The sequence below is a fragment of the Engraulis encrasicolus genome, chromosome 1, assembly GCF_034702125.1.
Source record: "Engraulis encrasicolus isolate BLACKSEA-1 chromosome 1, IST_EnEncr_1.0, whole genome shotgun sequence".
NCBI classification, from domain to species: Eukaryota; Metazoa; Chordata; class Actinopteri; order Clupeiformes; family Engraulidae; genus Engraulis; species Engraulis encrasicolus.
In genome coordinates this window covers 58496523-58523898 of record NC_085857.1, presented here as the reverse complement: position 1 = coordinate 58523898, position 27376 = coordinate 58496523, and the positions used below count along the sequence as shown (strand labels likewise).

Genomic DNA, 27376 nt, shown 5'->3' with positions numbered 1-27376 from the left:
TCAACAATTCGGTGACGGCACATGTAAGAATGTAGGTGTTCGGCAAGGTGGATGGAAGTTGACGCAGAGACAGAGTTTGGTCAAATGTTCAAGAGTTTACTGAGTTACCCAAAGCAAATACAATACAAGACAGTATTTGGAGAAGGCGCGTTCTGGCTCTCCGATTGTCTGCAAGCTGGTTTTAAGGAAAGTGTCCCCCTACTTCTAATTGGTTATTCCTAAGTGTCCCCTTGTTTATGATTGGTTCTCTTTAACCTGTCCTTCAGCCCTATCTTGTGGTCACCTAACCTTACTTGACAGTTTTGCGAAATATGATCTGGAAGTGTGGTCAGGATGTATTGTGGTTATTCAGGCCCAGACATCTGCTGGTACCAAACTGTGTTTAGGGAACTTACTACATGATGTCTGGTATCGGTCTAAGATGATCTGTGTTTGACCTTTTTCTGTTAGTGTATGCCCTATGCCAAAGCTTACATGTTACCTGCCTATATTTCTATTATATTTCTATTATTCCTACATCTCCCCCTGTTTAACCCGTTAAGCGGGTTAATCTAGCAAAAGCACAGCGAATGAGCAAAAAATAAAGTGGGCACCATGGACCATCATCCCCCGTGGGTGGCCCCCCCAACCACTATGTCAACCAGCTTGGTTACATGTCACAGGCAAGGGCCAGGACCTAACGATGGTCCCAACCAAATAATAGCCCATAGCGCCCACAACCCTATGTCAGTGTGTAGGACTATGTGTCGGTGCGTATGACTATGTGTCTGGGATTATCCAACCCATGGAAATATCAGTTTGTATATGTGCATGAAAGATGCGATAGAAAAAATCTTAAATGATGAGAGAGACAGATATGAGAAAGATGTGATGTGTATATCCTAATGAAAAACAAAAAATACAGCGAAGCAGCCATAAGCCTGACCCTACACATTCTACACTAATTCATTACCACACAATCATAGTATAAAATCAAGGTTACAGGTGAGTATAATGATCACAAATGGTTACATGGTTACAAATGATTACAGTTTGGTATGCATGGCCAAAGCAAAACTATTAGCGTTTTTTGTTTTTTTGTTTTTTTTTCAGTCCACAAACGTCCTTTTATATATATTTTTTTTGAAAGTGTAAAAATCGGGTAAAAAACAAGGGAAAAAAATCCTCCGTCAGAAAAAATGATTGAAAAAAAATTGTCCAAATTATTCCACAAGGGTTGATTCAATTAAAACTTGAGTGGAAAATTAAAAATTGAGTGAAAAATCAGTTCAGGATCAGTCCAATCCGGCAAAAATGATTAAAAATGGAGTTAGTCCCGTCAACCAAAAAATCAATGTTCCTTTTTAAAAAAAAAATAAAAATTAATGACTCGTATGTGTGTATACGTATATGAATATGTTTTTGTGCTTCCGACATCAGTTTGTGTGATGGAGTGTGGTGTCATGAGATTTGGTGTGCTGACATTGTGAGAGTGATGTGAGTGTGGGTGTGAGTGTGAGTGTGATTGTGAGTGTGAGTGTGAGTGAGTGTGAGTGTGAGTGTGAGTGTGGGTGTGATTGTGAGTGTGAGTGTGATTGTGGTTGTGAGTGTGATTGTGAGTGTGAGTGTGAGTGTGAGTGATTGTGAGTGTGAGTGTGAGTGATGGGCAAAGATAGAGAGAGAGAGAGAGAGAGAGAGAGAGAGAGAGAGAGAGAGAGAGAGAGAGAGAGAGAGAGAGAGAGAGAGAGAGAGAGAGAGAGATTTTCTTCTTCTTCTTCCTTCGGGTGTGAGAGAGAGAGAGAGAGAGAGAGAGAGAGAGAGAGAGAGAGAGAGAGAGAGAGAGAAAGAGAGATGGACAGAGAGAAAGAGAGAGCTAGAGAGAGAGAGAGATAAAGAGAGATGGACAGAGAAAAGAGAGAGCTAGAGAGAGAGAGAGATAAAGAGAGATGGACAGAGAGAGAGAGAAAGAGAGAGAGAGAGAGAGAGAGAGAAAGAGAGAGAGAAAGAGAGAGAGAAAGAGAGATGGACAGAGAGAGAGAGAGATTCTTCTTCTTTCTTCTTCTTTCCTTACTTTTTCCCCTCGCTGTCAGCGAGTCCACGGTACGCCCGCGTCGAGTTTAGGCCCAGCTGTCACAGTCAGGCACCTGAGCTGGTAAGCTCAAATAGATTGCAGTTTTCTTAGAGAAACAAAACTAAGCGGTTGATCAGGTATCACCGAAAACCCCCTGCAAGTTTGGCCCAAATTAGTTTCACCGACACCCACCTTACCGGTGGAGGAAACTTGACAGTTACAATCCCAGTTAACACTTATTAATTCGTATGAGCTTAGACATTAAAGGCTGGACTCTTGCAATAAAGATTTGCTTATTGACATCAACCAAAATCATTTTAAAAGTGAGAACTACCTGTTGATTCACTTTGCGTGCACTTTCCAAGGAGACAGACCTGACACATGAGGGCGTAACACCCATCAGACAATGACCTCTCTTATTCAAGATCATTTCAGCTCACCTTAGAGATAAGTCTTTAGCCTATGTTATTAAACTGGCAAGTATACCAGTAGCCTATGTGAATATTATGGCAGAATAGAATTCAGATAAGTGTCAGACAGGCAAACGGCAAACAGACAAACCGTGTTCCTCTCCCTCTTCACGGGAGAAACGAAAATCTTTTTTTTTGTTTTTTTCCGCTTTCGTACTTTGTATATATACCTTTATTTACTTATCCGCAACAGTATTATGATTGGTTATCCCTTCAGATAAATGTGTATGTTAGTTTATTGAAAAACCACCCCCTGTTGGAATCTTTTACCTCCTTTTTCTTTTTGAATCTGTATCTTCTTCTTCTTTTATTTTTAGTTGAAACTTCTCTTGGAAAACTTTTTAGTGAGGGCTAAATATTACCCAGGTTAGCGCAAATGGCCTCGAGATGAACGTCTTGAATAAAAGTGACAGAAAGAGTGGCAAAACCACTGTCCTCGGGTCACGTAGGAGACAAAAGGTCAGTTCCCCTTCGTCTGGATAACCACAAAATAACCGAAATGAATAGCCCTCCTATTGCACCACCAGTCTGCCAGTTTTACGCAACCACACACACACTCATATACAGAAGCAATATTCCGCTGAGCGTCCAATGTCCCAGCATGACAATCAAAATTTAATTTGGCTGAAGTTTTGTTTTCACGTGTTTTATAGCCAAAATATACCCTTTCAGAAAGTTGAACTATCCTTCGTTGCACTAAAATTCCGAGCCTCCCCTGGGAAACCCTTTGTTAAACCTCCAGGCGTTCCGTATTGGGGCTGAGTCGGTTTTTAGTGGCTATGTTTTGTCTGAGCATCAAAAGAGGGTCTCCCCCGCACTCCAACGCCAAACACACGACCTTTGTCTGCGTCCGACGCTATAGATTGCAAGGGAAATTCTCCAATTTTTAGTTCTGAAATGTCAGAGTTACCGGAACAAAAGTGTAACCACTGATACACAATCAGTGCAAACACTCCAGCCGGCCAGGTGCAAAACCCCCAATGACGCTTTCTTTTAACGAAGGATAGACTTTCTCTGCCACAGCTGTCAAACAGAGTGTTGGAGTTACCCAACAATTAGCAGTGGCAGCACAGGTATAAAATTAGAATAAAATACACACCACACGCGCCCGTCACACAGACACGGCAAGGATCACAAAGATCCACCAGCCAACGGTCCGATCACAAAGATCAGAGGTCACCCAGACGCTCGACCGCTGGCTTGATCACCAAGATCAGGGGTCACCAAGACTCACAGCCGATGGCTTGATCACAAAGATCAGACGTGTGATGTTTATTCTAATATTGCAATTGATTTGTGTGACAAGTGTAATTTGTCAAATTAAGGACAGTTTAAGATCCGCAGATACAATAGCGCATGCACAGACTATACACAAACTAAACACACACGGCAGTCAAACTGGCAGATTTAGTGAAAAAGAAAAAAAACAAATGCACCCCCGTGCAACTTCCCCCAACCAGAAACTCCAGTGAGCGGACCTCCGTTATTACAGTGTTATTACACGTGGCCCAGGCCCACAATCGCACACACTTCCTCTCACACACTGCCTGCTGCCCGGCTGCTGCACACACTCAACTTGGCCAGTCGCCAAACGCCTGCACTCCACGGTACCCATACCAGACACCAATAACAGAATACACAATATATACAGTACTACAAAAAGAACACACTTCCTAAGCTACACTATATACAATAGGCCTATATCTATACAATTTATACCGGTTAAAGTCACACAGACTTTTCAGTCACACAGACTAAGTCACACAGACTTTTCAGTCACACAGACTAAGTCACACAGACTTTTCAGTCACACAGACTAAGTCACACAGACTTTGCAGAGGATCACACAGATTATCACACAGATTTTCCCTTGCACACAGCACAGGGCCTCTGCTCTTAGCCGTCTACCAAGTGTGATTATAACAGTGTGATTGGAATCACACGTCACAAGCGTTCACACTCCAATAGTTCCACAGAACAATCAACGTCGAATCCACACGTTATCAGACCCGAACACACAGTTTACAAAGGCCTAAGTCACCCAGACTTAATAACAATATGATTATCCTGATGACAGAGATCGATAAAGCAGAAACCGGCTATGCCCCGGGGTCTTATCACAACGCGCTTTTTACCTATAGGGTGCACACAGCACTAGCACACAGCTTTTCCAGAGCTCACTAAATCTATGGGTACACTCAGCAAACCAACACTCTAACAAGGGCCCATTCTAGGTGATGACAGACATTAATAAACTAAAACAGAGACTATACTAGACTAATGGAGAATTTCTATCAAAAAGGTATCTCCTCACCACTGGAACAAGCCGGCCAAATGTCTGCCATCACCGAAAACGGGCCCACTCAGCTCTTGGCAAAACGCCCACGCTATTCCACACACCTGCCGCCAACGTCGGAGGGTCACCAGCTGTAAGAATGTAGGTGTTCGGCAAGGTGGATGGAAGTTGACGCAGAGACAGAGTTTGGTCAAATGTTCAAGAGTTTACTGAGTTACCCAAAGCAAATACAATACAAGACAGTATTTGGAGAAGGCGCGTTCTGGCTCTCCGATTGTCTGCAAGCTGGTTTTAAGGAAAATGTCCCCCTACTTCTAATTGGTTATTCCTAAGTGTCCCCTTGTTTATGATTGGTTCTCTTTAACCTGTCCTTCAGCCCTATCTTGTGGTCACCTAACCTTACTTGACAGTTTTGCGAAATATGATCTGGAAGTGTGGTCAGGATGTATTGTGGTTATTCAGGCCCAGACATCTGCTGGTACCAAACTGTGTTTAGGGAACTTACTACATGATGTCTGGTATCGGTCTAAGATGATCTATTAGTTGCTCAACTGTTCTGTATTTTAGCTGTACCCTGCAGTGCCCTCTTTATAACCTTGTTTGACCTTTTTCTGTTAGTGTATGCCCTATGCCAAAGCTTACATGTTATCTGCCTATATTTCTATTATATTTCTATTATTCCTACAACACAGCAAGGTGAAAGAGACCAAAAAATAAATAGCCTACGCATGTTGTGTCTGATATACTGCAGAAATATGTACTTTGATATGCGAATAAGGCGTATTTAATTTCAAGTCCAGTTTGAGAGGAACAGAGACTGTGACTGTGCTGCTGGGCAAGATTGAAACACTTATTTTGCTGCACGCCCAGTCCGAGAAAAAAAGCAATTGCAGGCTGGTCGAGTCACAGTTGGCAAGGACAGCTCTATATAGAATATAGGCCATCAACATGCCCGTTGCTGATGGCAGAAAATAAAATAAGTTATGTCTTTAAAGTGCAATGACAATCGTTAAACATGTTGGAGTGAAATTCCAATGCGGACTAATAAGACGGAATGGAATAGGAAGACGGTAGGACAAGTTTCCATAATCATTGTACCTGCCGTGGTAGATGGTTAGACAAAAGATTGTTTACGTTGACTGCGTATGATGTCCTTTTCATGAAGCATTTGCCTTTTGTGTATTGTGACTTTTCTACTAACATTATTCATAGCCCACATTATTGCCCACATTATTGACAGCTGGCTACCATGCGTTTCATCCTCAAAGTTTAGCGCGTTTGACTGCATGTAGAACTAGCTCTATAGTGCGTGTTGAAATTGTAGAAAAAAGAGGTTTAGGAACATTTCATATAGATTTTTCCAAATTGTGGTTTTTTATCAACTACAGACCCCATAGTCTTCAAATCCACCTGTTTCCATTTTTTTCCTGAAGTGGAAACGCCCAAAATCCAAGATGGCGGATATGCAGTCATATTCTAACTCAATTGAATGTAATTGAAAGAAACGTGCCATATACATTTTTGGAATTAGTGTTGTTATATATTTCTTGGGCCCCCTGAATACAAAACAACCTGTTTACATTTTCCCCCTCAATTTTAAGTACCAAAATCCAACATGGCTGACATAACATATAGCAAAAGTAGATATATTTGGGGTTTTAAGTCCCTAAAGTCGTAGTTTTTTCTTGTATTTGTAATACTCATGATGGATACAGGACTATTCAGTCAGCAATTACATGACCTTTATGCAAAAATGATTTTAGAAGCAAAATCCAAGATGGCCGACATTATAGCAAAAGAGAGACATTTTGTGTTTTAAGGTCTATAAAGTTATTATGCCTATTGGTAATATTTTGATAGGCACATAACTGTCATTACATAAAATGTTATCAATATTCCACTTGGCATCCAATAACCCCTGAAATAGAAAATATCCTGAATCTCATCTATACCTGAACTGACCCCTTTTCCAATTGGTTTATTTTGAAGTTTTGCTTGTAGGCACTTGACAAGTTTCTCAATAGCCTAGCAGGAGGTGCAGATAGGATTCAAGACAGGAGTAGAGACCTGACTGTCCATCATCAAGTTGCCCCTGTCTCAGAGGAAGTGCATTTGTAATTTGGGGTGACACACTACACAGCTTGTGCACAAATGCTTTCTTGCAATTAGCTAGTTTCAAACGGTAGGCCAGTTGCCTCCAACTACCGTAAACTCTCTAGACTGACCAGGAAGTAAAAGAAAATCCTATTGATTCATTTCATAGAACAACTATCCAAAATAATGGGCAGGAGGACCACCTTCATGGAATTACACACATTATTATAGAAAATAATGTGCAGCATCATTGAGGGAGATACATTTAATTTGATTCTAATAAAGATTCACACTTGTGCCACCTACACCTCATGATGCCAAAGGTCTCACAAAGGTTAATGAATGATTGTGTGGCCATTACTAGGATCGTGGGTGTGCTCTGACTGTTATGCCAATGAACACTCTTTGCTGCAGCTGTCAAAACACATGTTTAGAATTACTCTCAAACAACCCAGAATCTTGCACCAAAGACCAAGTTGTCCTCTTGCCCGGTTGCTCTGCTGTGTGTGGGAGCAGACTGTTTTAAAGGGGTTTGGTGCACCTGTAGCCTACACCATCTCCACCAGGGGGTCAGGATTTGGCTGATTAGCTTCCCCGATTAGCAAGGGACTTCCTCGTCCACCACCACTTTGCCAGAGAATGGTACAAGAAGGAGATAAGTCAGGCTCGTTGTTTTCCGGTATCCCGTTGACGTCAGGTGAACGCCCCTTTAGGAGACCATCCGAGTTTGAGAGTGAATTACGCCTCTAGAGTGCATTTGTGGGATTGAATCCTTGGATGACAGTTCAGATTTCGGATGTCAAAATGCAAATTGACGTGTGTCCTCCTCGACACTTCCACCTTGAAATGCTCTTATGGAAATACAATAAAGGGGTGAAATAGGTTTGTGTTGTGTGTCTTATTCATTGCACATCATCCAAAGACGGAACACAGGTGTGTTTCACATACTATTTAATTACGCCATCGTAGCCTATATTTTTGGGTAGCAACTGTAGATGAGGTAATGAGCAATATTACATAACATTGGTTGCTCTTTCTATCGTAATTTGGCGATAACGTCCAGCATGTTCACAATGTAGGCTAGCTTCAGCGCAATTCACCGGCAAAAGGCTCCCAATTCCGCCCACTTTTCAGGTCACGTCGGTAGGCTATTTCCGTTACTGTTTATTATTCATTTATACTGTTGTGCTGATTTCGCTCACACTTGCAGTCCTGGCTTTACCGCTGTAGGAACTGTGATTAGTTTGGTCGTTACTCTGGAAACGGTTGAATAATTTTAGTCCTAAAGTTAAATAAAGCGGCCAGGGCGAGTTTGAAGCCAGAACGACGTGAAATTAAAGTTCCATGTCTTTCCAGCTGCCGTTACGACACCCTTCATTACAATGCTGTCTATGGCCGTTTGACTCGGTTTTAAATGTCATCACCGTTTCAAATTGTAGGCCCAGGTTATAGCCTTGACTGGGACAAGGGGGACTGGGGACTTGAGAGCTAATCTGAAGACGCACTGTGCGAAACGCGTTGCTCGCTCGGGGGGGGGGGGGGGTATGGGGGGGTATGGGGGGGATTACAAGAGAAGTATCCAGTGTGCGATGTTTAATGAACTCTTCATATTGATCAAGTTTTTTCTGCCTTGCACCTGGAAGGGTTGTGCACACGGACTTCCATGCACAAATAAATAAATACTAGGCCTATATAGGCCATATATATATCTCAGTACTGCTCAGCGTTGCGAATGTTAGTTCCTAGTAGTGGGCGTAGCACACAGCAAATGCAATGCGATGCAATGCAGGGAATATGACAAGACTTGCTGTTCGTAGTAATAACTTCAGATAAACATCACAGATGGTAAAACTGTTGTGATTATCACCACCGAGACAGTTGATGGTTTACATATTTGTGGTGATTACCCCGCAGTATAGTTCGTTAGTCCTTATTTTTGGCTGTTAATGTGGTGGTTCTATGTTGAGTCTATGGAAAGACAGCTTCTTTAGGAACAACCTAATCTCGCTGAAAGGCGGGGCTGCCATTTGATTCCTGGTCCTCCAATCGCGTAACTCTCCCCTCTGTATGGCTCTGGTTACCATGAGCGACGCGTCTCATCCCATCCGTCTCCGCCACGCCTCTTCACAGACTACGAATCCCACCTCAGCCCTTTGGATGGCGGTAGTGCGCAACCCTTGTCAGCTGCCACCAAACGCAACAGTAAGGGAAGAAGAAGGGGGGACAACGCCCCCTTAGGAGACCAAACTTGAGCACATCCATTTACATTGTGTGGGCGGAGTTCAGGGTATCTCCTTCTTATACCATTCTCTGACTTTGCTGGAAGAGGGTGGACGTGATTGGTGGGTGTGTGAGTTTAGTGTTGGGCACACATACCTATACAGGTGTGTGGTTGGGCACCTCCATGCATCCAATGTCCGTCTTCCATATATCTTTCTGGTCAATCGTAAGTCAGTCATTAACGTTGCACGTAATTGGCTGAGTAAACTGGTGGTGGAAACGACTCCATCTTTGAAGCTGAAAAATTCGTTCAATTTTGGCTGAATTCACTAGCCTAGCATTTCCCATTGAAATGACTGGAGGCGGGACTTATTCACTCTCTCCAGTTCTTATACTACCTCCATGATCTCCACTCATGAGTAATCAGCAGTCAGCACACCTGCCAATAATCTTGCTCATGAAACACATATAGGCAGACGAAGGAACCAGCAGGGAGGACAGCCACACCCCCTGGAGTCTTGACATTTGGTTATTGGGTTCTGGGTTCAAATTACAGAAGGCTCCTCTTCTTTACAATAAAATGGCTTCAAAATTGGGATGACTTGCTGTGAGGCCAACTGGATGAGCCATACAACAGACCCACAGACACGTGATCTCAATGGATGCTACTGATGGGTGAAGCATAATGTTAAGCAGCGTGGATGATATAAGTATGTTGGAAGTTATATGAGGTACGTTCAAAATGTGTAAAGCACATGGGTTGGCTTACTAAATGGGAGGTCATATCAGAGTTGTGAATATGCCCTAACTGTTATGCCAAAGAGCCTAGTTCTGTGAGCAGAGAGCATGGCAAGATTGTTGACATTGGAGGAATGCAGCATCCCAAATAGAACACAAGGTTTCATAACCTTCAGAAAAGCTGAAGCCGACATTGAAACAACTTTGTAGGCCTTTGCCTTGATACAGGCAGTCAATCCAGTGAATGTGCAATATTACTGTACAGGTAGCACTGCATAAATAGGTGCCGTATAACGTGTGATTCATAGTTGTTTTTTTTTAGCAATAATTTGGACCTGCACAGAATCTTCTGTACTTCAGTTCACAAATTAATGGCTTTAGGGACCTGAAAGCACCATTAATGTTGATTTTGCTATACAAAATGTCGGCCATCTTGGATTTTGAAATTGATTTAGTATAATGTAATGGCTGGCTCACATTTATGTAACAAATATTACCAATACAGTGAGTTGCACTGGCTACCAATTGCTGCCCGGATCAAGCAGAAGGCTTTCACCATTGCCTAAAAAACCATCCCAGGAACATCCCCAGCTTATCTGAAGGACCTACTAACGCCTTATGTTACTGGAAGAGAACAGCGCTCATCCATCACAAGCCGTCTGGCTCTGCCATCCAGTCGCTCTAGGTACTCCCAGTCAAGACTGTTCTCCGTTGTTGTACCCAAGGTGTGGAACGGTCTCCCAGAGGCAGCAAGACTAAGCACATCTCTTGCAGCCTTCAAGAAACAAGTAAAGACCTTCCTCTTTCGAAAGGAGCTACTAAACTAATGCTTGAGCTGGCCTAGCCCCAGGGCAGACTCTTGACATGATGTTTAGTTTAGTTTAGTTTGTGTGTGTATGTGTTTGTGTGTGTGCTGTGTGTGTACTCTTTATTAATTAAAAAAAACACTAACCCCTCTTTGTTTCTGTATATTTCCTGTGCACTTTGTATTTGCTTGTGATGTTGGCTTGATTATGTCCTCTTTTGAAAGTCACTTTGGTTATAAAGCGTCTGCCAAATGCAATGTAATGTAATAATGTAATGTAATGTAATAACATAGGCAGTGCTTAATTTGTAAATCAGCAGGTGACGGAACGCAAAGTACACATAACAACACGTCGATGACGACATGGACTCAAATGCCACTTCTACACCTACACTTCTACACTTGTACAGCTGTTACACATACACATTGCACATACAAGCTCCATTTCAAACAACATCACTTTAATAAATGACATAAGATTGCGTTACCAAAAACAAGCGCTACATGAAGTGAGAGTACGCGTGCTCGTGTGTGTGTGTGTGTGTTACGGCCAACAAATGCAAATGACTCACCATTTAGCTGCTCATAATATTCCACATCACCAGCATGTCAAGATTCTCCTCCCTCTCCCTGTTGCGCGTTTTACTGCGTGCGTCTGTCACGTTTCTGTGTTCCTTGGAAACCCACGACCTGACGTAAGGGACAGGGTTGAATTTATCCAGTGGTGGTCCAACAAGATTCAGGAACAGCAACGATGATATGGTGGGTATGAGCAGAGAGCCACGATGGGGAGTGCATATCAGATTAATTTGAGAAAATCCACGCTCACATTCAGCACTTACAATGGGAATACTGTTGACAGCAACAAGTAATTCCCTCAGTTCATCGGACATGTCGTTTCCACCCGAGTCTCTGTATGCCCTGTAGGCCCGTAGGACAGCGTGGGTTTGTGATGTTGAAGCGTTGGCACCGTGACTCAACCTCAGTCTCTCCATACAAAGCATCTGCTCCATCAGGCCAATACTGTGCGTAAAGTACCTTCAACTCCTCAATGAATTTGTTATATCCAGTTTTGTCTGGCAAGCGACCTCCTTGCGATAGCATGCGCTTCTCCAGGTTTTTGGCCACAGTTAAGAAAAACTGCTTGTGGTCGAGTGATTTGTCACTTGGCTTTCCTCCATTCAGTGTGACACCTTGGAATGAGTTTTCAACAATCCCCCTTTGGCTCAGTTCAGTGTAGCGCCCTGGCCGTTCTGACATTGCCTCGAATACTCTGATTTCACATGAAATTGTCTTGTGTGCTGAAATGATGGTGACGTCTCTTTTTTGAAGCTCAACTGAAAGCTCAGACAATTCTTGCAGTGCATCGCACATAATGCCTAAATTGTTCACAAAGGCATGTGAAGACAGGTGCATAGCAAGCCCGCTGTACAGTATGTGCGCCTTGTGATGCCATCACGAGAGGGGTCGTCGGATGCCGTTTGGAAATGCTTGTAAAGTGCTGGGTAATTCTTCCACACATCGTCGACTGTTCTAAAACTTGAGGCCATCCACCTGGTATCTAGAATTCGAACTATATTCTAACTTTGCATAGTTGTACATCAAGGCTCTCCGCAGCCGTTCTCAGTTCCAATCGTTTTTTGTTGGATGTGCTATACAGTGCATACAGCTTGTCCATCAGACTTTTAAAGTGGTTTACGGCGCCCATCTCTTTCACTACGTCGGCAACCGCAAGCTCAAGTCTGTGGGCTGAGCAGTGCCACAGAGTGATGTTTGGGAACATTGCCTGGAGCCGACTCGCCACTCCACTTTTACGCCCCAACATAACGGACGCACCATCACAAGTTACCGCAATGAGGGTTTTAGACAGAAATTCCTGGGTGAAATGAAGACGCTCCAGGGCAGTCAGCAGTGCATGGACAATACCTTGGGCAGTTAGATCATCTAGAACAGGGGTGGCCAACCAGTCGGAGACCAAGAGCCACATTTTGTAATGTGCCACAGCAAAGAGCCACATCGGCACACAAACATCACGCAGGCATATAAACATGTGCACACCCACCAACCTGGGCATCACCCATCCTTCTCGCACCACAGACCAGCATACACAACAACACATGGGCATGAACATTAACCATCTCTTCCTTACACACACGCACACACACACACACACAAAGTGTCAGATTGATGTTACACTCCAATGTAATGGCCTGACTTTTTTTTGTTTTTTACTGCTTCAATTTTTTTGGGGAAAAGTTTTTTTCAAGATAAAAATGTTTTACATAAGAAGACAAGGGTAGGCCAACACAGGTAGGCATACACAGGTCACATTTTAATAAAACACGTTTTAAAACACAGTTAAAATAATTTCCATGAGCACTCTTTATAACAGAGCACCAAGATAGTAACGCGGCACAAAGATTCTCCGCCTCTCTTAGCTCATTTGGGGGTTAGGCGCACACAGGCACCGCTTTCTTGCGCACAGATTATAATTGGATGTCTGACGACGACACCATCCAAAACTTTAAAAAGTTGGTTCGTCAAATCGCCGTTCATTTCCCACATTAATGTTTCAGCGGGTGCTGACAGGAGGCCATGGGGAAAAAAACAAAGTTTTCCTTTTGAGACCAAACTGAGCGCGAACAAGCGACAAGTCGATTGAACTTGTTTCCCACCTTCACGCTGTCTGCCCGCGCCGCTTTGACAATGGCTGATAGACCACGGCCGACATTCACAGCGAAAACCAGGAAACAACATTATTTTTGGCGCTATTTTTTGTATAGCCCGCGAAAATAAGTCGATTTTAAACCAAAAACACAATGTCACATTCGGGTCAATAGCCATGAACACTCCTTTTAACAGAGCGCAGAGATGGCTACGCAGCACAGATATTCTCGTCGCATCTCGCTCCAGACAGACGCATCTCTCTTGAGCAGATAATCATTTGCAAATGTATTGCCGCCATATCCGAGCAATAGAATCCACATATGGACAGTAGTACATTTTCTTTACCTTATTGAGAGTTGTAATTGCCTTGAGGAGTGATGGCCAAATCTTTCAGGTTAAAACATTCTGTCGCTATTTTGTCTAGTCAGCGAAAGACGCGGTCACTTTTTAAAGCGCTATTTTTAGAACATGCTTAAATCACATTTTGTATTTGGGCCAATGCAATAACAAATGTCACACATCAATGTGATCATTCAGGACACATTTAGGCAGGCCTACTACAGTAGTACCAAGACCACAGGGCACTTATTTGCCATAGTTCTAATCAACTTTGTGTGCGCAATTACAATGCATATTGCCTATGGGACATAAACACAAACTTGGACATGAACGCAAGAGCCGCAAGACACCAGGCAAAGAGCCACATGCGGCTCGAGAGCCGCGGGTTAGCCACCACGACAAGCTCAGTAAAAATGTTGGTGGGTTTGTCCATGTCGGACAACTGAGCACGAATATAAATGATTAAACAGCTCTTCTTACTCAAGCTAGTTGACTCGTCCAACATTAAACTGAGTTTAGGTGCACAGACAACTATTTGTTCGAATAGCTTTCTTTTCATTTCTTCTGAAATGTGTTTTGAATGTTACTACACACCACGTTCGTGTGCAAAATCCTCCCCATGTCCAGTCCATTTAATTCTTGACAATCAATCCCGTGCTCAAAGCCATATGCGGGACGGTGACGTTTAGCCTCCTTGTATGCTGTGCGAAATACACGAGCGGTGGTGGTAATTTGTTCGGACAGGCTGTTCATTACACACTGGCCCATATATAATATAATACTGTCTACTTTGGCTTTCTCCAGAATGTTTGCGGCTGCCAGGTGAGCTTTAGTACGGGCATTTTCGAATAGCCTACTTTTTTCCGGAGTGCGCGTTGCTGTTTTTTGATATCCAAAGCCGATGATGACACTGTACTGGACACCCACTCTTTGGCAAGTTTCAGCCCCCCAGTCTTAAGTGGCCCCAATGTCCCCACCTGACAGATTGTGCAGCCTAAACCTAAACTTCCCATAACCAGCCAGGGGTTGTATGACTGTTTGATTTTAAACTGCTCTGGCGTCCAAATATGTGAGCATCCTCCCTTCCCGGATCTCTCGCTTGCCCCATCCTGCTCTCCTCCGATGTCCCCCCTCTCCTCTCCTGAACCCTCCAAGCTAACTGCCCCAGGTGTCACCTCTTGCTCCAGCTCGGTTGTTTCTTGCTGTGATGCTGTAGCACTGGTCTGGTGGTCGTCGTGGCTTTGTCCTTCAACTGCATCTGGCTGCTTGTCCTGATCCGCGGCAGCTGTGTAGTCTGTATCAGCACCGGTCGTAGCTAGCTGCACCTGCACGCTGGAACTAGGAGCTGTTGAGGCGGTGGGAGAACTAGCCGTTCTGCTTGCTTCGTGGATGCTAGCAGTGATGCTGCTGTCCCCATCGCCGGTTGCCTTGTAGCGTTTTGACTCCTCTCCCTCTTCCTTTTTCTTGAAAAATGACGTTAAATTCATCTGTCGTTTAGACATTTTAAAAGTAAAACCTTTCCCCTGCACAAGTTGATTGTCCCTCTCGCTGACACACTGACCTCCGTCTGACCTGTATCTGCCGGCCAGTATTACATTTCCATTCTGTTCCTCTTGAGGCGTGGTTTGTATGTCAAGCGACCAGTAACATTGAATAGACATGAGTGTATGAAGATTTATTATAAAAACGTAGTCCATCAATTTATTTTATTTTGTACAATTTATGACTAGAAGTTATGGACTACTACATTTTAAAACTTTTTCATGATAAAGAAAAAAAAAGCTTTGTGGGGGATCCTGTTCTGGCATATTCTGGCTCAAATTAAGCACTGAACATAGGCCTAGCCTACACTGTTTCCTTCAAAAAATATAGCCCTATATATTTGTGCATTTGACTTTTGCCTTCATTAGGCCTACCTTCATTCAAGAGTTTTGCTCATGTAAATGAATTCATACACAAACAGATAGGCTATATAATATCATATAAAATTATATATAAATATTTCATATTATATATATATATAAATATTTCATATTATATATATATATAATACTGTATATATATAAATACATTATTTATTTCTTTATTCTTTTTTTTTTTAAATGCTAGTAGATTTCATTGCACTTGGCTAGAACTGGTCTACCTTGTCTGTACTGCATGCTGCAAGTTTCATCATCTGGTAAGAAACCCACAATTACAGTGTCATGAGCAAATGTCTAGTCAGTTTCAAAGAATGTATAATTTCTAGCTCATGGTGTGAAAAAGGTATTTCTTTGACTATCTCACGAAAAAAGTGAAAATGAACTGAACTTTGAACTAGTTCAGAATTAAAATTGTGAACTTTGAACTTGAACTGTTCTCTTTGAGCATTTATGAACTGAACTTGAACTAGTTCAGGAAAGCTGTGAACTGACACATCTCTGGAGAGGTGTTTGTTTGTTTATTGTGGGCCTTTCTGTTCAAAGTCATGGAGTATTGTCATCCTTTCCCCACTGTTCTCTCTCATACCAATTATATATTAAATGGGGATGATGTAAATTATATTACAACATATACATCATTACATCATAACAATATACTTATGCTATTACTAAGAATAATTATATTAATAATCATCATATAACATAGTCTGTGTGGTTTTCTGAACTAAATGACACCTATAGCTTTAACACTTCATGCAGGTTAACTTTGGTTTATCGCTTAACAGTGCAATTGAAATAATCACCAGGTTTATCACTTGACCATGTTCTTTACCCCAGCAAATAAAAATGTTTGTGTTTACATGTGCTCCATAGTGAAACAGGGACCCTCTGTTGAGCAAGCAGGACTCTGTTTGGGTCCAGTAATAAAATGTTTGTATTTATGTTATTGTATTAATCGTAAGAATTCGGTCACTATCTCTATGGGAGTTAGCTCATTGGCTGTCGACCTGACGAATATTTAGTAAAATCACTCTTCAAAGATAGAATTCGTGCTGAGGGCGGGGACGCCCACCACCTTTATAACCGCGGTGCCGAGGGTGCGAACTTCACTTTAAGCTCCCTTCGGCTGTAACTGCTCGACCGACTGAGTTTAACTGTCCTACATAGACGTGTGTTGGGAAGGTAGGCCTTTGCTGGGCGCTCAGTCATGACGAAGGGCTTCTACTAAAGAAAAAGTGGATGAAATTACTTTATGAGTATGTCTGAAACGTTCCCTTTGACAATTCCAGAGGAATTGTAACAGTGCTTGTCACTGACATGTGTTGAGACACAATGTGAGAATTGCACAAGTTTAATACAACAAAAGGGGGGCTTAAAGGGGTATGCCACTATTTTGGGGCTTAATACAGTTAAAATCGTTGGTCAGGGTTTATAAAGGTGGTAAAGTGTCTTATTTTTCATGTTAAGCGTTGTCTTGCTTTAAGACAAGGTTGAAAGAAGAAATATGTCGCTAAGATAGTGAAAGTTAATTGATCCGTGTAGCATGCTACAATGGTGAGCAAGTTCTTACGAATAAGAGCATTAGTGTATATGTCATGGACATGTATATGTCCACGGTCCTTAGAGTAAGATGAGGGAGCCATCTCTCTACTACACTCTACTCGCTACAGCCAAAGAGAGCGTGACTCATAAAGTGACTCGGCACCGCGGTTATAAAGGCGGTGGGCGTCCCGGCCCTCAGCGCGAATTCCACCTTTCAGGAGTGATTTTCCTAAATCTTTGTCAGGTCGAAAGCCAATGTGCTGACTCCCATAGAGATGGCTCCCTCATCTCACTTTAAAAACCGAAGACATACATGTCCTAATGTTTTCCAGGGTGATACGGGGGGTCCTCTGGTGAGCAAGCAGGACTCTGTGTGGGTCCAGTCTGGCATCGTGGGTATGCCCGGATGTGCCCGGCCCAACCAGCCTACGATCTACACCCGCATCTCCGAGTATCAGGACTGGATCAACTCCCGTGTCGGCGCCGATCAGCCGGGCTTTGTGGAGTTCACCTCCAGTGGGGCAGGGGGAGCTAGCACCACCACCACTCTGGCTCCTACCATGACACAAATAACAACACCAGCTCCAACATCAACACATACGACAATACAAACACAAATAACAACACCAGCTCCCACAGCACCAGCTCTAACCGCACCGCCAGCAACAAATCAGTCAACAACTACAACAAGACAAACCCCATCAACACCAGCTGCAACTGCACCACCATCAACCAATCAGCCAACACCATCCACTCCTTCAACAGGCCTGACCTCCAATCTGCCAACCTCTTCATCTTCAACACAAGGTACAATCAAAGATTTTCTATTTCAGTAAGATACCCTCAAACCCTGCCTGGCAGTTTATGAAACGCAAAGGAGTGTGCTCAAATTCGGTCTCCATGTCTGTTGCAACAGGTCCCAACTCCAAACCTGCACTTTCTACAGAAGGTATAGGATACGTTTCGAGTGCACTTTTAGGTCCATGGACTTTAATTGCCAATTCCACTAACTATGACAAAACTGTTAAAAAGTCTATTGTGCTTTCCATTATGCATTAAATTGGCCATTTTGTGTGCGTCCCAGAAAACTGTGTTAACCGTGTCACACAGTGAAACCCCCGCCATAAATCAGTAAGGGTTTGGTCCTACATATTAAAGGCTAGAGGTGCTCCGATCACCATGTTTTGGGTCCGATCACCGATACCGATCACCAAAAATCTTTATCTGCCGATTACCGATCATTGCCGATCACAAAAATGATTTCCTATTTTTTTAATAGCCTATTAATTATCCTTATTGAATACCATTTCTGCCCATAAACCAATCAATCTTAATTTTCACATGTCTATTACAGTATTAGGCTATTATTATTATTATTATTATTATTATTATTATTATTATTATTATTATTATTATTATCTTTCAGACTAGTGTTGGTAATACAGTCTACAGTATTAATCAATGTATAAGTTATTGCATAGAATAACTAAACTATTTAAGATTGAATTGAAACTGAAACATTACATCAAATAGTCTTCCACATACGAGAAAAAAACAACCTGTCGCTTTAAATGAGCAGCCTCGTGAGGAGAGCCCCTCCCCTCTCTGTCACCGTCCACAGTTGCAGTGCTCCACTACCGTTCTGAATCTCTCTCTCAAGTTTTAACCACATCTGTCGCCGTTTGGTGTTTCAGCGACTATCAAACTAATCGACTGACTGCCAATTACAACTTTGAAAACAATAATTGACATGTTTGTGCTGACAACGTGAAGTTGTCGCGTGCTGACCAAGGCAACTACAGGTTATAGGCCTAACGTAACATGGCTCACTGGCGAGTACTCAATCGCAAATTACATAGTCAGGTAAACGGCGCATGGATCGGAAAATCAGATCATTGTTGATGCAGATATGGTTATGAATGGTGGAAATGAAGGGGGGAATGGCGAAAAGTTATAGACAAGCAAAGACGCCTTCTTTTGGTGCAGTTGCAGCTGTGCAGAGCCAGCGCCTACATGCAGCGCCAGGTGTAAAGGCAAATGGTTGCGTGAGGAATTTAATATCTCTCGATCGTTTTTTTGATCGGCATGTTTTTCCGATCACCGATCAGGCTATTTTTGGCCATTATCGGCCGGTCATGATCGGCAGCCGAGCAATCGGAGCACCTCTATTAAAAACTCTCCTATGAAGGGGAGGGTAGGGGGGCATGGGGGAGTATGTGGCAATTTAAGGAGCAAAACTCCTCCACAAATCCCTCTTTTCATGCAGTGTCTTGTCTGAAACTTTTTTGAGGACTTTTACGGGCTTGTCTCAGAGATGATGGAAATAATGTTGACACAGCTTTAGCAGCAGAGAAACTATTCGGCTTGTGTTGATTATAAACTCCTGGACTATTTACAAACTTCAAAATGCTTCGTTTTGTGAGTACAGACCATATTTGTACTACAGTAGAAGTTTGGTGACATGACGTGAGTTTAGTGGGGTAAGTTTGGAGATACTGTCGGCCCATTTGCGCTTATGGCAAGCTATTCGGAATAACCATACAATAACTTGGTAACTGTAATGTTTGCCCAAGCCTGAGAACACTTTGGGCCTAATTCAAACGAGTCTGGTAAGAATTGATCTTTTTGTTAAGCTATGATTATGTTATTAGGTTCTGTTAGGCTATTGAGTTATGTTAGGCTTTTGATTATCTCGTTTTAGGAAATACAGATTTGGATGGCTGCACTACTGAGGTAAGGAGGGAAAGCAGAGGTTCATTCCAATTTCGAAAAAGACGTTGGGGAGACATACAGTTGAGGAAGATATTATCAGCCTCCCTCCTGAAACTAGACATTTCTCTTGATTTCTCAGTGAGAATGACCATTATGAACCGTTTCTGTTATTCTGGAAACAAATACACCGACAGTTGTTCCATAACAAAATGCACCTAGCTTACCATTAATAGCCTGCTTTTTTCAAATCAGGATTTAATTATAAAAAAGAATATATATATATATTAGAATAGAATAGAATATTTATATATATGTTGTATGGGCAATATTAGATGGGCCCCGGGCCACTCTGCACCGGAAAAAAATGGGCCTCAACGTCAAAAAGGTTAAGAATCCCTGTTCTAGCATTCTTCATTGTCTGGGACAAGCGGATGCCCCACAAAATGCTAAGCTCACATTTGTCACACTATTCAAGTACTATTCATTGGTACAGCACATTAACAGAAACTGTCCTATCAACAGAACCACCTAGTCCGCAATTAGCAACATCACTGCCCATGACAACAACAGCACCGACGACAACAACACTAACAACAACAACACCGACAACAACAACAACAACAACGACAACTCAGACAACAACAACACCAACAACAATAGATCCATCCTGGACACGTACGTCCTGAGACTCACACACAAAGTGTGCGTGTGGGAGAGTGTGTGTGTGTGTGTGTGTGTGTGTGTGTGTGTGTGTGTGTGTGTGTGTGTGTGTGTGTGTGTGCATGCATGAGTGTGTGTGTCTGTGTGTGGGAGGCAGGTTTAGAAGTTAACATCCCTGTGTGTGTGTGTGTGTGTGTGTGTGTGTGTGTGTGTGTGTGTGTGTGTGTGTGTGTGTGTGTGTGTGTGTGTGTGTGTGTGTGTGTGTGTGTGTGTGTGTGTGTGACAGCTGACAGCAGGTTGCTGGGAGTCAAGATGGCTGCCGAGCGCACACGCGAGTCGGCAGGTGCTCCGTGTGTGCTGTCTAACACGGCTAAAATCACTCAAAGGTCATCGCTATCCTCCAAGTGGTTTGCTAACACTGTTTTTATATTATGTCTAGTCTTACTAACCACACGGCCACGTCTATCCGTCCTTAAAACTCGCGTGCGAACCTATGGAAGCCAGTTCCTCCTGTACTCTGCCTACCTGAACAATGGGCGAGCCAGGGCTCCATCCACGCGAAACGGACATGTAAAATCAGCCAGTAAAGCTGTGGGAGTGGGACTTTTATACCTGGCATTCATGGTTTTGTTGGCTGGAGATGTGGAGATCAACCCGGGGCCACAACCCCTGAACAACACACAAACAAACTTTGCTCCGCGGCAGGTGCAACTCCCAGCCCACACACAGTGGCCAACGCAGCAACAGCAACCGGCATGGCCAGCTACCACTCCGGCAGCTGGTGCGCTAACGCTGGCGGCGTACTCTATCTTGCTGACCCAGGGAGCCGGGCATATGGCATACCCAACTCTGCTAAGGGAGCCTGGATTCCAGAGCTGGGGCTCCACTGGCTACCTGGCTACCTGGCCTATGCGACTGTGCCCCGTCCAATGGCTGATGTCAAATGCAGCTGTACCACCTTGGCCGGCTATGCAAGATTGGAGGATGTCGGGGGAACCAGTGGGTCTCGAACATCAGGAGTTGCAGTTTCGCACCAGCTTCGTGACAGGAGGGCGGCGCCTGGCAACCATCGAAGGAGCCGACGGAGCGGCCTTGGCTTCGCCTGGGGGTCTGTTGGGGCGATTGGATGAACAACGGCATCCGCCGCAGCGCATCAACGCTGCGCTGGGAGGGCGCCAGACTACCACGGAAGCACTCGCCTCCAGCACCATCGGAGCGGCCTTGGCGCCTGGCGGTGGTAGGATGGTGCGTCCCATGCGGAGGGTAATATCGCCAATCGGTTCTCCTGCCTCGGTGTTGGCCGTATGCAACAGCTCAAGGGAGGCGCAGAGGATTCCAGTCAGCCCCGGCCTGACTGGCGGTCCAACCAACGGAACTTTGACGTTGCAACAGGACGCTCTCTCACCACCTCCAGTGTCTAATGTAACGGCACGTAGGACTCGAAACCCAGTGTTGCGTAAATATAAAAAGTTTAAACTTTTTAGGACTCTAAACCAGGCGAGGACTATATGGGATCCAGTTTTTAAAAAGGGGGGGTTATTTGGTGGGTTTTTAAATGTTCGAAGCCTGGTCCCTAAGAGGGAACAAATCGAACACTTATTGTGTAATTCTAATGTTGATTTCATGGGGTTAACGGAAACATGGCTCACTGGCTCCTCGCCAGAAGCAGCGGTCTCATTACCTGAGTATATTACTTTTAGAAAAGACAGGGGGCAGGGGAGGGGAGGGGGAGTCCTCATGTATGTTAAAAATAATCTCAAGTGTAATGAGAGAAATTTTCCTAGTGGTATTTCACTTGAATGTATTGGAGTGGACATACACCTCTCTCGGGAGATGTCATTAACTGTAATCTGCGTCTATCGCAAACCCACAGCTGGTCCTGAATTTTATGATCAACTGAAAACAGTCCTTGCGTCATGTAATCATAAACGGGAGCTTCTCCTCTTTGGCGATTTTAATGTCAACTGGGAAAACAAACACGGCAGGAAAAAACTTAAAGATGTAACTGATTATTTTAATCTCACGCAGCTGATAAAAAACTCCACTAGGATTACATGCAACACACAGTCTACAATTGATCTTCTGTTTACCAATAAACCGGAGAGAATCTCCAATACCCATAATCTATTAACAGGTCTCTCTGACCACAACTCCATATTTTTTACCAGGAAGCTTAAACGAGCAGAAAAACTTCAGTCTCAGAAAAAAAAAAGGCCTGCAAATATGTTCATTCCCACTAATCAAAATGAAAATGTGGACAATGTGTTGCAAAATGTGGATTGGAATGTTCTCCTGGCCTGTAAAGACGCGAACACTGGCGGTGATTTATTCCTCTCAAAGATAAAAGAAGTAGTGCTCTCTTTTTCCAGGAGGGGGCGCAATGCAAAGAGGAATCCCAACTCTGTGCCCTGGTTTAATTCTGAATGTTCACAGTTAATAAGACAAAGGGACCTTCTCCTTAAAAGGTCAATTAAATCTGGGCTTAACACAGATAGGATGAATTTCACTAGGGCCAGAGATAAAGTAACATTAGAGTTACGAAAAGCCAAGGCAAATTTTTTTATTCAAATAATAGACAATGCCAAAGGAGATGGGAAGAAAATATGGCAAAACATTAACAAATTGACAGGGAAATGTCCTAAACAGGAAATAAAAGGAACACAATTAAAAATTAATAATCAACTAGAAAGTGATCCTGCTGTCCTGTGTCAAGAGCTTAACTCTTTTTTTATTGAATCTATACATGATTTGGTCAAGCAGTTCACAATCACTGAGGGCTCTGATTTGTTGGGTGATCACATTGACAATGACAATCATTTTAACATCCAGAAAATCACAGAACAGGATACCATCAAGATCATAGCAGCCTTGAACAATTCTAAAGCCAGGGATGTTCATGGTCTTGATACTAACTTTCTGAAACTTCACAAAGAGGCACTTGCACCCCCACTCACACACATTATTAACTTATCTATAGAAACCTCCACTGTCCCTAAGGCATGGAAACTGGCTACTGTCACCCCTGTATTTAAAGCAGGCGACAAAACTGACATGAACAACTATAGACCAATCAGCATATTACCTGTCATTTCAAAAATCATTGAAAAATGGGTCTCTAAACAAATCATTGCTTTTCTCAGTAATAGTCAAACACCCCTGCATCCAATGCAGTTTGGGTTTCGCCCTAACCATTCTACTGACACTGCACTGGCCATGTTTATGGAAATGAACAAATGCCATCTAGATAAAAATGGGTGTGTAGGTGCCGTGTTCTTGGACTTAAAACGAGCATTTGATACGGTCAATCACAATGTTTTATTATCAAAATTAATTCATTTTAATTTCTCTGCTAAAGCTAGATCATGGTTCCATTCATACTTAGCAAATAGAGAACAATGTACCATGGTCGAAGGTTCAAGGTCCACCTTCATCAACTGCCCAGTAGGGGTCCCCCAAGGGTCCATTTTGGGGCCTCTTTTATTTTCTCTCTATATTAATGACTTACCTGAACATTGTCCACATGTTAATATTCAGCTCTATGCTGATGACACAGTCATCTTCACCCAAGCTAAAACCCCTGTTGAAGCAGCAAGTGTACTCTCTACAGCTCTTACACACATACGAACATGGCTAGAGAAATCATGCCTTATTCTGAATGCAAAGAAAACGGTTTGTTTGTATTTTTCTAAGCAACCTTCCCCTGGACTGTGTCAGCCTGGGGTTACTCTTGGTAGTGAACAGCTAGAAGTAGTCACAGATTTTAAATATCTAGGAGTCATTCTAGACTCCAATCTTTCTTTTAAAAAACATATAAAAATGATAACAAAAAAATAAAATTTAATCTCTACAACTTCAGGCACATAAGAGGTGCTATGTCAAATAGTGCTGCTCTGACATACTTGCATGCAATGATATTTTCTCACCTAAGCTATTGCATTACTAGCTGGACCATGGTGGGATCCACTACTCTCAAACCAGTGGAGAGTTTATTTAAAAAAGCACTTAAAATTTTAGATAAAAAACCTCTTTCATACCATCATTGTAACATTTTAGATAAGTACAACCTATTGAGTTTTGACAATTTCTGTAAATTCTCCTATAGCTGTCTTCTTTATAAGACTTTGCATGGCCTGGCGCCACCTTGTTTACAGGATTTTATAAAATATCATCAAACACGAGTAACTCGAGCAGTGGTCAATAAAGATGTAGAGATTCCTTTCAGGAAAACCTCTTTCAGTCAAAATGCATTATCTACTAAAGGCGGCATATTATGGAACTCTATTCCTCTGCATATAAGGGAATGTCCCTCTTTAGCCACCTTTAAGATGGAGTATAAAAAGTGGCTTCGAGCCCAACAAACATGTTCACACTGATGGTCTGAGCCTCTACACAGCGTACACGCACACACGCACACACACACTCACATAACACATGGCCCTATTTTTTGGGACCTTTTTCTTTTCTCTTTTCCTTTTATTTACATGCATGCCTTTTGCTTCTGTAGTGGGTTTTATTTCTTTTGTTACTAACAGTCTGTTTTATCTTAAAGTCTATTGCTTGTAAACATCTAGCCTGCCTATTGGACACCAGATGGAAATTAGCCCTTGGGCTACAATCTGGCATGTTTACATATATGTACATGTATGTATATGTTCATTAATGTGCAATGTCCTGAACAAATAAAGTAAAGTAAAGTAACGTAAAGTGTGTGTGTGTGTGTGTGTGTGTGTGTGCGCGTGCATTGTTTTATCTGTAACATTTATGTCCATATGTGCAATTGTGCATATTGGGAATTGTGGACATAAATAAAGTAGTTACAACGTGTGTGTGTCTGTGTGTGTGTCTGTGTGTGTGTGTGTGTGTGTGTGTGTGTGTGTGTGTGTGTGTGTGTGTGTGTGTGTGTGTGTGTGTGTGTGTGTGTGTGTGTGTGTGTGTGTGTGTGTGTGTGTGTGTGTGTGTGTGTGTTTCCACCTTGCAGCACGTTGCAGAGATAGACCGTTGCAGGTTGTGATTGTTGCTGCTATGGCTTTCAACATCACCGGAATCTCGATACCCACAGATAAGGTACACACATATATACAGCATATCTATGGCTCTCAACACACCGGACACAACACTACAGCCATCAACGAGGTGTGTGTGTGTGTGTGTGTGTGTGTGTGTGTGTGTGTGTGTGTGTGTGTGTGTGTGTGTGTGTGTGTGTGTGTGTGTGTGTGTGCGTGCGTGTGCGTGTGCGTGTGTGTGTGTGCATGCAGGGAAGCCGACGGGAGGGGGGGGGTGAGCAGTTGTGCCGGGACCAGGGTAAGAGGGGGCCCAGAATTGGGACCACATTGCATTTTATGTAATGAGAGAGGGGCCCAGGGCTGGACTGACTATCTGGCGTACCGGGCAAATCCCGGTGGGTCCTCGTGCGTCTCTGGCCCCCCGAGGGCCAGAAATAATAATAATATATATATTGTAATTGTCTGCGACGGAGCCCATTGGATGCTTCTCGTGATGCACATTGGGCTGGTCCAATGAAATGCTTTGGTTATCGAAGGCCCTCCCCTCCGTACAGACCCTCTTTTGACAAAACTCATCAGCACCTCAAATGTAGTTGACTGGCTATGCTGTTAAAACCGGACGACAGTGAGGACGCAAAATAGAGAAAGAAAAGAGTTGCTATGACAAGCGCAAGAAAAAGAGAAAGCAAAAACAAAAAGAGCACGCACCAAATGTGCTAAAATTACTGACATGTTTAAAACTAAAAGTAGGCTATAGCTCGCGCTCATGTTTCGGCCCGTGGGAGATGGGGAACCACTGCCAGACAGCTCAATCATGGGACAGTGGGGCCACGAACGCACAGGTGGTGAAGTATGGAGAGGAGAAGGTGTTGGAGATGGTTCAAGCTGGGGAAGAAAAGAGGAGGAGGAAGAGGAGACGGTATACAAGAAGTGACCAAGGGAGAAATTGAGGTTAGCTTTCACCCCCAACACACCAGGTAGTAGCCAGTGCATTGTACCTGTAGCCAAATTACTCCCCTAGCCTACCCATACCGTCTCCGGTGTTAGCTACGCACTGCCTCGGCGTTCATTTCCCATTGAGACCAAGTTGTCATCCTGACTTAATCAAATCAGTCACAAACATGTGCCCATGTTGATACATTTCCATGCACTTCTCTTGTAATGCTGCGTTAGCATAAATAACTCTTTCATTTGTCTTGAGCTGTAACAAGGTCAGGTGCCTTTTAAGTTGTGCTAGTGCCCTCTAGAACGGTCCGGCTGACTATCAGATAGGTTTTCTGCGTTTTCCCCATTTATTGCCTGACTGACACTATTGTTGTTGTCATCTCTCCCCACTCGCTCAAATCAGTCACAAATATGTACTCATTTGGGTTGTTTTCATAAACTTTTCTTTTATTGTTGCGCCTGCATATAATCGTCCATTTCTCTTGATGTGTCAGCTGCCGGTCAGCTCACAAGGAATGTAATTGTAGTTACGGCATCCCCCCTTTCCCTTATGCCTAGCCGCCGCGTTCTACTGTTTGGGAATCGCTGATAGCTATGCGGCCACTCACTTTACAGTTTTTCTCGATTGGTTTGGCTAATTTCTTGAAACCGAGATGACATTTCTATAAATTTTGGGTCATTTGGCTAAACATTCTTACACTTCTGCACAACAGTTCAGATAACTAGCAAAATGTCATACACCTCCCAAAACAGCTCATTCTTGCATCAACACTAAACCTTCTCCCACATAAAGAGTCAGTACCATAAAAATGGTATATATCCTTCTCAATTGGTTTGGCTCATTTGCATTCATTTAGTCATTCTGTCAAAATAAACTGGATGGTTCAGCATAACGCCATGGATCCTCATCACT

At 43.1% G+C, this 27376-nt stretch overlaps 1 protein-coding gene across 2 annotated transcripts in view; it reads left to right on the top strand.

Moving 5' to 3' along the window:
• LOC134456024 (serine protease 33-like) overlaps positions 1 to 27376 on the top strand; it is a 55078-nt gene that overhangs the window by 14743 nt on the left and 12959 nt on the right. Inside the window, exons 6-7 of one of the 2 annotated variants that reach the window (XM_063207441.1) lie at positions 17476 to 17950; positions 25494 to 25579. In XM_063207441.1, coding sequence (XP_063063511.1) covers positions 17476 to 17950; positions 25494 to 25579 — 561 coding nt within the window. Of the gene's footprint in view, positions 1 to 17475; positions 17951 to 18059; positions 18262 to 25493; positions 25580 to 27376 lie in introns of those variants that run through there. The other variant, XM_063207449.1, reaches the window with a different exon arrangement.